Source organism: Battus philenor, unplaced genomic scaffold (genome assembly GCF_028537555.1).
Source record: "Battus philenor isolate CCGP_79_NKW_IND1 unplaced genomic scaffold, ilBatPhil1.0.hap1 SCAF_28, whole genome shotgun sequence".
Classification (NCBI taxonomy): domain Eukaryota; kingdom Metazoa; phylum Arthropoda; class Insecta; order Lepidoptera; family Papilionidae; genus Battus; species Battus philenor.
In genome coordinates this window covers 11,438,165-11,450,250 of record NW_027181691.1, presented here as the reverse complement: position 1 = coordinate 11,450,250, position 12,086 = coordinate 11,438,165, and the positions used below count along the sequence as shown (strand labels likewise).

Sequence of the window (12,086 nt, the reverse complement as noted above, 5' to 3'; positions counted from 1 at the left end):
GACAGGAATTGTAGGAGAAGTCCGTAATACCGGGGGCCGTAAAAAAAGAGAAATAATAAAAAAAACCGCCTTTGCCTATATACAGACGTAAGCAAATGCTTTTGGTATTTACATTGTCTATGTTACATATCCTGGAGTAATGAGTAATTTTACATATGATATATTTTAGCACGTGTTAAGAATCAATAGTCAATGAAATAACTTTTTTATTTTCTTTTAAACAATTTTTATTACGCAAATTGTATATAGCACGAATAATTCTTTTCTACAGTAGAAAAAGTCATATTTATTTCAGCAGCATCTGTTCACGGAATGCCATAGGTTATAAACTGTGATATCATATCAAAAATTGGTAAAGATATGTATAAATATTTACAGAAATGGAAGGTTCTGCTCCATGCACGGACCAGCAGGCTTGCGCTTCCACGACCCTGGCGGGGAACGGCAACGGTACTTACAATAACAACAACACGCGCCCCGAGGAGTTGGAGACCAGGAACGGGAACATAAAGCAGCTGAAGAGGCTCGAAACTGTGCCAGACATCAAGCGAGACACGTCAGGAGTGACCACGCAGTACATTGCAACCGGCATAGGTGATATTCTACACCATTTAAAATTAATTAAAATATTACATACACGTTATATTGCCGCTGGAGGCGCAGGAAGTCCACTCATTAAGATCGAGAAACCCTGGATCCAGGCCGCAACTGATTCCATTAGGAATCTATAGTTGATGCCTTTGTCCAGTAGTAGACTTGTTACTAGTTTATTTATAAGTGTTATGTTTTTTGTTATCTCGCAAATAAAAGTACAAATAATACTGTCTCATTCTCTAATTTCTTATACATAATTTCGGATATACAGGTAAGAGCATCTGTTGTTTTTTAATGCGTGTTGTATCCCATCCAAAAATGTATGGTTTCAGAAATAATAAATGATATAATTATAATTATGTTATAACAAGCGTTTTTAAATTCTTATTAATATATATAAAATTTAATTATTGTTTATTATCTGTCCCACTAGAGTTTGTATTGCCAGAAGACATTGGTCTGTAGCATTTTCATAGAAAAAAGTGAATTAATATAACATATTTCAAAGTGATAACATTATTTATTGACTAAATGTGAAATTAATTAATATATTTCAAGAACTATAGATACTGGCCGATGCAGCCCTTTAACGAAAACATAAATTAAAAGCGCTTGAATTTTCAAACGCGCGAAGTTCATAACGAACTGTCAAACACAAAATTTTAACAGCCAATATAATTGCTGTATTTTCCTTCAAATTCAAAAGAAGTCGCTCTCAATTTATGACGTCACCAAAGAAAATACGAATTAATATGTACAAAAGTAAATTCCAAATCTAATGGCGAATAAAATTAAGTAAAATATTTAGGGCAACTAAATTCGTCATTAACAATATAATCTCTTTGCAGTGAACCTGGGCGCGCTGGCAGCGGGGGCTTGCATGGCGTGGTCATCGTCAGCTTTGATGTCTGCTACCGTGGAGGTAAAACCATACAACCTTATATTTACTTTCTTAGTCAGGGAAAAATACTCTTTGATGGAGATAGAGAAACACGTACACGCGTGTGTGTGAGTAAGAGAGTTTTTTTATATAGTTGTAATGGAATAGGCGTTTGTCTTCCCTCTCACCTGATGGAAAGTGTACATGAAGACGAAGGTGGTACACGCTCATCCAAAACAAACCTGTTCATCTCTCTCTCTCTTCGACTCTCTCTGTTCGACTCTTAAATGCCCCAGAGTTCAACTCATCAGAAAAAGTAGACCCAGGCAGGTCGTTCCAAATCTTGGCGACTCTTACCAAAAACGAGCTTCTTAATTCTAAATGTATATTACTGTGTATTATATAAATTGAAAATAATATTGAAATGTATTTATACAAAAATGTAGGGATACGGATAAATAAAATTTATTTATTAGAGACCATCAAAACAAAATACTGATTAAAGTAAACTATATTTTAAATTAATTCAAGCTATACCTAGATAATATTTGGAGAATGTGCCAGAACTTTTTGGTCAACGTATCCTTGTGCACCAATGTTCTGTCATATGACTAAGATTAATTTTGTATCACGCTGTACATTACTCTGCATATATTATAATAAGTTCCGAAAGCTATTTTTCATCAAAGTAACGAAGCGTTGTAAGCCTAGCGGATAATGTTTTCATAGCAGCCTCGATAAATACACTAGTCTTAAGACGGGCCTTAAGCGAACGGGCGTCACAAACGAGCGTTTATTTAGACTGCCGGATATCTTGAGACTGTATATAGTTTTTTTTTTTTAGTATTTTATAGTGATTTTGAGATTTTTATACAGCGTACAGATTGGGTCATTAAGATAATTCAGTTTAAAAATTTTCTCGGGCACCTTTTGGTGGAAAATCGTAAAGAGGTTGAGAATATTTTGATGAGTTGGCCCGGCACATTGTCCTAAACCTCAACACATTTAACGGCCTGTAGCGTTTGGGTAGCAACTTGAACTAAAATAATGTACCAACTAATGTATTATTGAGTAAAACTTCCAAATAATATTGTTTATATATGTATAAATTTTATCAGTATTTATCCATAAGAAAAATTGTAAATAATGATAAAAGGTGTTGTGACTTGCTACAGGGAGAAGAAAGATCCGTAGCAAATAGCGGCAACCCTCTCCCAACTGTCTGTCGCTCTGTAAATGCAAAAAAAAAAACGTATACAAAACCACTTAGCGAAACAAATTAGAATTAATAAAAAAAATCTTAAGGCTCACGAACCAAAAGAGTTTTCAAGACAGGCAAGGTATGCCTTGGCTTATTAATTACTCTTAGAACCATAGACAATTTCTTTACTCCAGCTCCTTGATCTGAAGAAATTTAGATAATTCTCTCTAAAAGTGATGTGGGTTGAAGGCCGTGGGAGGTAGACAGACGTCACGCCGTCTGTTCTGAAGTTTCTCGTGTGCGTCTTGTCAATTGCGCTATCTCAGTTTCATCACAATTCTTAATATACCTAAACATGATATCATACTCTGTGATTTCTGGACTGATGTAATTTGCTAATTTGAAGACGAGTTTAAATCCAGTGTTTTTTCTGTGTTTGCAGTCTATTCGATCTGAGATATAAGAACGAAAGTTGTAATCTATGGATACAGCTAAAATATAAGCTAACCAGCGGTACATCTTATGTAACTTAGGCATAAAAAGTTTTTGTGACAAGTATCGATGAAATACACATAAGGGATGCCACGTCTATGACAATACTTGAGGAGAAATGAAGTGAATATAGTGGTGTATTAAATACGGATATACATCATACTATAAATACTATCACGACTGTAGATTGGGGATAGGCAAACGCAGACTCAAAAAAAAAATACGTCGTTTAATGTTCTAGAGTTCGGGCAAAGAAACACTGCCTGTTTCTGCCGGTTCTGCGCACAGCAGCTCTTTCTCTACCGTTTTCTCTTCTTGTTCTTCAGGATGTAAACTGACCTAGAATGCCCCCAGTATCGGCTTTTATAGTCGTCAACAATATTGAATCGTACATTCTAGTATGTAATAATTTTGATATTTGAAAGTATGAAACTAACAATATTGTCAATTGTCCTGCAATCCAGCTGCAGTGTAAAACCTGCAGTCGTTACGAAACTGCAATTTGGATACTCGTTCTAATGGATTTTAGTCATACACACTTCTTGAAACTTTTGTAAACATTTTGTGTGTGACAGTTATATTGACGTTTCCTTTGTGACAATAAGAATTGGTTTTTAGAAACCATTTATTTGTTTTTATTTAATATTCTTTATTGTCCACGTTAAGATACATTTAATAAGTTTTACTATTATATACAAAAAAGTACAATGGGCGGTCTTATCACACAAGGCAATCTCTTACAGGCAATCATAGTATGGAAAAGGTAAAAGTTCTAATAAAGGATACCATGTACAATGTATATTTATAATTAATTCTTTAACTGTTTTAAAAACTCATAATACGAAAATAAATGCCAGAAATCCTCGATATTTCGTCAGCAACCCGGGTCGCTCGTTAATGAAGCCGATGTAACTATCTCCACGTATTCCCAAGACGTAGATTGCTTAGCAAGTTGGTGAATCTTAACTAGCCCCGCGTTGTTTAGGGTCGGAAAGTTCATTGAATTGAATTAAGCCCTCGACAATGGGTGTCGTCTGCGCACATTAATTAGTGACCTTCATTGGTTCATAAATACTTCGTGCACTGGTTGTACCGACAGAGACCCCTTGGAAGAAAATTTCCATATCTAGTACATATACAACACACCTTTTTTATCAGCGATATTCTGTATATGTTTTTAGACAAAATTGTATGCTTTAAATGGTGAAAGCTTATTCATCAAAGATCCTTAAAGTTCTTAAACCTATTTACAATTGCTCCGTGTAAAGAGATCACACTGAAATAAGGTAAGTTAATTTTTTATTGCATGGACTGGCCAATATCTTTTGGTCGTACGTTTTGCAGGGATAGATAATAAATAATAAATTCTAGTAATTTGAATTTAGAATAATCGAAACTGAAGAAACCTTCTTAGCTTTAAAAATTCTTCTGAAGTGATTAACCCACTGGGCACATCGTTTGTACAACTAATGGTAATTAGGGCTGAAAAGTTGTATAAGTCACCACGCTGTAGTATAGAAAGACGCACCGTGAGTGGTAATCCTACTAGGGGAACCTATGACTTAGTCAAGACTGTGGGAAGTCGTTTGGTGCCGGCAACGCATGACCAGTCGCTGTATCGATCTACAGGGAAGACCCATGTCTTGCTTTGGCTATTAGTTGACTGGATGATAATGAATTCGAAATTCGTATTTCGTCTTGTATTATTAACGGTGTTATTTAGTTCGACCCGGGTCAAAATTAGAAATTGAAATTTAAGCACCTTACAGTTGCCAGATTGATCTGTAATTTTGGTACAAACATTTAATTTAGATGACAATACTAATAATAAAATCAATAACATTACACGATACAAAATGGCGGATTACATATTTTTTCTTTACTCTCTCAATATGGGTATCAAATGAAAGGGCTACACTAGTAAAACACGATGATTATGTCAAAATTTAAAATTCAAGATGGACGCCGTTCCAATATGGCGGACTAGGTATATTTTTCCACAACCACCACAATATGGGTATCAAATAAAATCGTTTAAAAAAACCGTTTAACTTAAAAGTTTTTTTACCGATTTTTATAATATCATTACGTTATATATTATTTCTGTAATAATTTTCGAATAAAGTGTACCATACGTTTACCAGAAATTGAGTTGTAGATTTACTACTTGGCTTTTACACTACTCATCTTGTGTAACTTACTCCAGTACGACTGCTTTCTGTTCTCTTATTCCATTAGCAGTAAATAGTTGTTAGCATTCTATTATTCCACAGCCGAGGCTAGAGGCTTTGTGTATGAACTCATTGTGCGACCGAGCGGCCTTTCAATGCATTCGCATTGCCTTTTGAATTGTTTTCATACACAAGTTCCATCGTAAATCCAGCTTTATTATAAATCTGTAATAAACATACGAGTTGGTCACTTGATTTTTATATTGTTATCATTGATGTATTTACAATAGAAAGTAGCTCGATAGATAAAGGATAAAGGAAGACATCGCTCGTTTAGCTGATGGCCGTTGGGACCGAAAAGTTGTCGTGAGATGACCACGATCACCGGTAGACGGATCTAGGTCACGAGAAGTCGCTCGATGATGTGATGATCAGCCATTTTGGTGATCTTTGGGAGTGGCTTATGCCTTGCAGTGGGCGTCTATCGGCTAGTATGAATCAATAAAAAAATAGAAAGAAACATGTCCGAAACAGAACCTTTTATTCGTTCATCTGTTGAGTCTTCTGAAGCATTGCTACATATAAAACTTTGAACTGTATTTAGTTGTAGATCTATCGTACAGAACCCAATTCTTTTATAACATCTAAGGCTTTCTTGATCATCCTATATATATATATATATATATATATATATATATATATATATATATATAGCATGTATAAATGTAACAACTTACATTATTTTTATAACATATTGGTTTATTATACCTACTTTGTTACATACAGTATCTTGTATATCTAACTTAACTCTATTAATAACTTTTTTGTATATATTTGTCTTATTTACCTGAATATTTAATACAATTTATAAAACATTTCTTACACAATTGTACAAAGGACACTCAGTTATAATGTGGATCACTCGTTGATTTATCTGCATGTCACAGATACATGCAGGCATGTCTTTATTTTTATACTTAATAGTTCGAAATAGTAATAAATATATAACATAAAAGCAGTGGTACCTCAGCGGTAACAACTGAAATCTGCGATAATAGGTTGCGGATTCGATGAGCAGTAGTGTCTATGTCATGGTACATAGACACTACTGCTCTATATGCTGCGATCACCAACCAGCCTGATAAGCCCGATTATGGTATATAGCCCCTGGAATTACTTTTGAGGGTGCTTGCACCTTGCACGATGGCTAAATATTAATTATACTCGGGTAGATCGACGACATAGTGAAAGTTCGCTGGAAGTCGTTGGATGGGGGTCACGCAAGGCCAGTCGTTGAGATCATAGAGTTAGGCCTATGTTTTTCCGTGAATGTCCATGCCTGAAAAGAAGGAGACGAAAGAGGTTGAAATAAAGAAATATTAATTGTTTCAGATGCATACAGAAAGAGAAATAGAAATAGGGAGAAATCAAAGTGACATTCATCCGAAACTCATGGTGAGTGACCAATAGATGTTGAGCCTTAATCATAGTTGCCAGCGGAAGAGAAATATCAAGTCATCTAAGAGTCACAAAGAATAGATATAATATTTGTTAAATTGTTGAATGCGAAAAGTTTCACTCGTTAGCTAATAAAGGTAAATGTAAATGAAGTTAATAGCGTCATCTTATCATATATTTTGACAATAGTCGGCTCTAGAGGGGGCTGTCACAGAAAAAGTTCTGATTCTGTTTTCATATCGCACGAAAAAGTACAAAAATTGGTGGTTGAGTGTACTATTCAATTCTGCTTCTTATAATCTTCTACTGCTTATAATATAGCATGCGCTATAGATTACGAATACGAGAAATCAAAAATTAAATCCGTTCCAAGTAAGAAAAGGACCAATATTTAGCCACTTCCGCACATGCAGTGGTAGTCGTGCAATGAAATGCACCGCCCGCCAGCCCGCTGATAAATGCGTATGCGGCAAATAATGCGAATCACATAACCGCCACCACCAAATTACTCAACACGTGTTTCATCCCTCCACGGGGTATCTTCAAGAGTTATGTTACACCGATTAGTGCCAAACACAGAGTCAGGTAGGGTCAGGTAACGCCTGATTCCATTAAATCCGTTCCAGCTCAACCCCATAAACGCGTCATGGGTAGCATCTCTACTCTGCCTGGGTGCGCTGTGGGGCGCTGTGCCCGCCGGCTTGATATCCGAGAACTTTGGCAGAAAGAAGACCTTACTCTACCTTGCACTGCCACTCGTTGTCTCGTGGATCCTGGTCGCCTCGAGGTATTTATTTTAACATTGACATCCGATCCTATCACATAGTTAGGTACGAATACATAACTAGTGTCCAGTTTTATCTCGATAATGTGTTTCATCACTATTAATGTGGTGAAATTGGTGATCACGTGCTGAGAGACGCGACGTGGGTGGGTTGTTATTTGATTGACCGCTGAAATAGTTAAGATCTCGGAAAATCTCTCGATACAGTGCAAGACTAGTCTTCGCATCGATCAAGACCCATATCTTGCAGTGGACATCTATCAGCTAATATACACAGTACAGTTACATATACAGCAAATGCTTCACGCTTTTAAAGCTTTTATACAAGGAATAGGCCTTCCCCAAAGATATATGGGGTGATATACCATAATCGTCATGCTTGACAGGTGGGTTGGACATTACAGTGTGGTATTATGGTACGCAGAGGGCGCAGCTGTTGTTCCTCTGGAAGCTTTTGTGAGCTTTGGAAATTCTATATAATTAATGCACCAATTGTGAATTATATAGGATCGTATTCCCAGAATCGAACCCTCGTCCTGCGATCGCAAGTCTGAGTTCTTTAGCGCTGAGCTACCGCTGCTTAATCTGTATAACCACATCCAATTGTTATACTATGAAGGAAAATTGAAATTAAAATTATTTTCTAAATTGTTTTTTTTTAAGCCCGAACGTGTATGGTCTCTATGTTGGGCGATTCGTGGGCGGCGTGGCCGTGGGCGCATTCAGCGTGGGTATCCCCCCGTACATTGAAGACATCGCCGAGAAACATCTACTGCCAACTCTGGCCAACTTCTACCATGTTCAATTATCCTGCGGCGTCCTTTTCGGCTATATCAGTGGTGAATATATTTAATACATCATAATTTTAGTACTTATGACATATTATAAATAGAACCAGTTGAAAGCGGTTTAGATTCCATTTTCTTTGATCGACCTTAAAAAGGTCGTATGTCCACTTTGTATGCGGACCTCCTGTGCTGCGCTTGCTGGTCTGCAGATTCCACTCCATAACTTTAAGGACCCAACTGTCATGTGTTCTGCACGCCATATAACCTGCCATTGTAAGGCTTGCTCAACTTGCCAGCTTTTATACAACTAAGTAATATTAATAAATTATTTTGTGACGTCACTTATTACGACTTGTAATATTCTAGGTGTCTCGTTAGACTGTATTTCTATAAGTTATTGGCCTGCCACATTGCAATAGAAAAGATGAATGATTGTACCACATTTCAAAATTCAATATTTGTCGATTAAAAGTAAAATAAATAAATAGTTTGGTGCTAGATGAATACTGACAATGCAGATGTAAGGTATATCGCCCACGGCGATTTCTTGAAGCTTCGACAGAGTAAAAATACAACTTAAATTATATGGATACGGCATAATATTGTTTTTAAATCAGTTGGTTGTTTTGTGTGTCACAGGTTTGGTTAGCAGTACATCATGGCTCTGCGTGCTGTGCGCTGGTGTTCCCGTGATTTTCTTCGGCGCCTTCATCTTCCTCCCGGAGTCGCCCGCCTATCTACTGTCTCAGGGCAAATACAGCGAGGCCAAGAACGCCTTACGATACTTCCGCGGCATCGACAACGACATCAAATCTGAAATACAGTCTTTGAAGGAACACATCCTGAATAGCGGGAAAAATAGAGTCACTTTCAAAGAGTTGTTCTGCGAGAGGACCACGTTCAAGGCTCTGATTGTCTCTTTCGGTCTCATGATATTCCAGCAAATGTCCGGAATATATGCCATACTGTTCTATGCCGAGAGGATATTCAAGATGTTTTCCATCTCACTCACTCCGCCTGGAGCTTCAATAATCCTCGGCTTCTGCTTTGTGTCTTCTACTTACTTCTCCACGACTCTACTGAAGAATGTCAGAAGACGTGTTCTACTTCTAGTGTCGTTCACGTTAATGGCTTTGAGTTTGGGCTGCTCGGGTATCTTCTATCATCTGAAAGCGTCAAACGTGTCAGCAGATAACACCTGGGTTCCTCTCCTAACATTGTGTTCGTTCGTTAGTGTTTATGCAGCTGGTGCCGGGCCCATACCCTGGCTGATGTTGCGTGAGATCTTTCCACCGCATGTGACACGTCGAGCAACAGCCATCACCGCCGGCTTCCACTGGTTCTTAGCCTTCGGAGTAACCAAACTCTTCCAGAACATGGTGTACGTAGTACATCCAGGTTGGACTTTTTGGTACTTCGCAATTAGCTGCATAATAGGAGCCATTTTCGTCTACTTCTTCGTGCCGGAGACGAAAGACAAGACCTTGCTAGACATACAGAACGAGTTCGAGGGAATCCACAAGGGTAAAAAGCATCGACATGTCATTGAACTGGAGAGCATATCTGAGGCTTGAATCAAATATAGAATATTAATCTAAATACTGTAATAGGGTAGGCAGAGAATCAGTATTTTTCAATTGATTTGTCCAAAATTAAATTTGGATCTCATCGGGCGTAGTTAATCAAATAATATAGAAAGCAAAATTTTTTTAGCATTGATTGTTCATTAATCATTTAGCATCATTCCCAGTGATCATTTGTTTAGGTCACGAGAAAAAGCGAGAATTTGTTATAAATTTTAAAAAAGAGCTCAGTTGTTAAAAAAAAGTTTATTCGTAGGTGCAAGATTGAATCTTTATCAGTGTGGGTTTCTTTCATCTTGTTTGCATGATAGCGTCCAAATTCTAGCAATCGTAGAACATGAGCTTGGTTTTTAATTTAGTAAAACTTTACGTAATATTTATGTAGATATATAATATTGACGGAATACATAAAAGGTGAAGCGAAACATTTTGAAGTTATCGGAATATTATACAATCAAAAATGACAGCTGCACTGGTGCTGCGTGGACTAATGCCCGATATGACTAGAGGTTCTTGATACTTAGTAGGCTCTAAACTCGACGATGTTAACGTCTGGAAGCTCATTTATAATAATTATATTTTTAGTTTTGGTATATTAAATAATTTTAGTTATTTATTTAAGTTAAATAAAATTAGTGATTTTTATATTTGTTTTTATTTACCTTTGTTCTTATTTCAGCTGCTTAACCTTAAAGCTTGTTTTTAGTGTTATAATTTATTCGTGTCGCTCATCAATTTAAATAGTTTATAGATATCACTTGAGTGTGTTTTATCATCATTGCCCACAGCTGGACATACCTCTCCCATTGATATACAACAGGACCGATTGGAGGCCTATATAAAGCGTCATCCAGCTGCTCTTATAAGGTCAAAATATAACATTTTTGATTTGAATAGGCTGTTATACGCACTTCCGAATCGTCAATCAGCGTAATATGTCGGCATTGTTGTCTATACAGGAAGCTTCCACCGGTTCGGAAGGCAAGTTATGTGAGTCGGCGAAAAATTCGACAGTTGCTCTTTACAAATATAGTTTTATAAAGAATACGCGGCAATAATTAGCTTCCTGTGTGAGTATAAACAGCATTTAATTCCACGCATTAATATTAGTATAGTATTATTGGATTGAATAATACACTTTTTTCAATAATATTTTTTTAACACTGGTTTTAAACCTCTCTAGTGGCAGATCTGAAATTGATTAAATAATTTTATTATAGAAACAAAAATCGCCAAGATGGCTGCCTCTGCGCTGCACCTTAACTATATCGTCTGTCCACTTGCTGGCAGGCCTATCCACGCCGCGTCTACCGGCATGTGGTCGCCTACACAAGATCTGGAACTTTCGGAAGGAAGATCTTTCGGACCCAACATCCATCGGCTGCACAATATCCCGCTTACTGCTACTTCAGACAATCAATTGTTAGCCAGTTTGATGTATTCATTAAAATTTATTTAAATTAAAAGCTTTGCTAGATATTCTTTAACATTTTTCGTAAAAAGAAAAGGTCGCGATAACGTAAACTCTAGCAGTCGATGGAGAGTTATTAATATTCTATTTACTATTAAATGGAATCAGGCGTTACCTCGCGGAAGTCCATCCTAAGTAAGAAAAGGACCAACCTGTGTTTGACACTAATCGGTGTAACATAACTCCTGAAGATGCCCTGTGGAAGGATGGAACACGTGTTGAGTAATTTGGCGGTGGCGGTTGTGTGATTCGCATTGTTTGCCGCATGCGCATTCATCAGCGGGCTGGCGGGCGGTGCATTTCATTGCACGACTACCACTGCATGTGCGGAAGTGGCTAAATATTGGTACTTTTCTTACTTATTATATTTAAATCTATGTGTATTGACTTTTTTATTTATTTAAATCCACAAAACTGGGCCCTGCTAAAAATATAGCTGGCAGATGTGTCTTATTTTTAAAATAATTTTCTTCTAGATTATAACACTTAAGACACCTTCAAATAATATAAGTATAAAGCACAAGGAGCTACAACATTCGATTTCATTATTTTCTCATTAAAAACACTGAACCAGAAAAAAAAGATGAAAAAAAATATGTTTACGTGACGAGTTTGCTAAGACAATTATTTAATAGTGACTTCAGGTGATAAGATATATAGACAA

General features: G+C 36.8%; 1 protein-coding gene across 1 annotated transcript; it reads left to right on the top strand.

The window, feature by feature from the left end:
* Window positions 1-380: 380 nt before the first annotated feature.
* Window positions 381-10,596, top strand: LOC137925876 (facilitated trehalose transporter Tret1-like). Its single transcript, XM_068769348.1, has 6 exons — window positions 381-594; window positions 1,443-1,516; window positions 6,731-6,793; window positions 7,423-7,583; window positions 8,244-8,419; window positions 9,008-10,596. Exons 1-6 carry the CDS (start codon window positions 381-383, stop codon window positions 9,940-9,942), a joined length of 1,623 nt encoding a protein of 540 aa, XP_068625449.1. The 3' UTR covers window positions 9,943-10,596.
* The last annotated feature ends 1,490 nt before the right edge of the window (window positions 10,597-12,086 follow it).

Bases quoted from the DNA above. Each gene is read 5' to 3' on its own strand.
- LOC137925876 (XM_068769348.1), top strand. From the start codon at position 381: ATGGAAGGTTCTGCTCCATGCACGGACCAGCAGGCTTGCGCTTCCACG. The intron at 6,794-7,422 runs GTGAGTGACCAA...AATCCGTTCCAG, and splicing joins ACATTCATCCGAAACTCATG to CTCAACCCCATAAACGCGTC. The intron at 7,584-8,243 runs GTATTTATTTTA...TTTTTTTTTAAG, and splicing joins TGGATCCTGGTCGCCTCGAG to CCCGAACGTGTATGGTCTCT.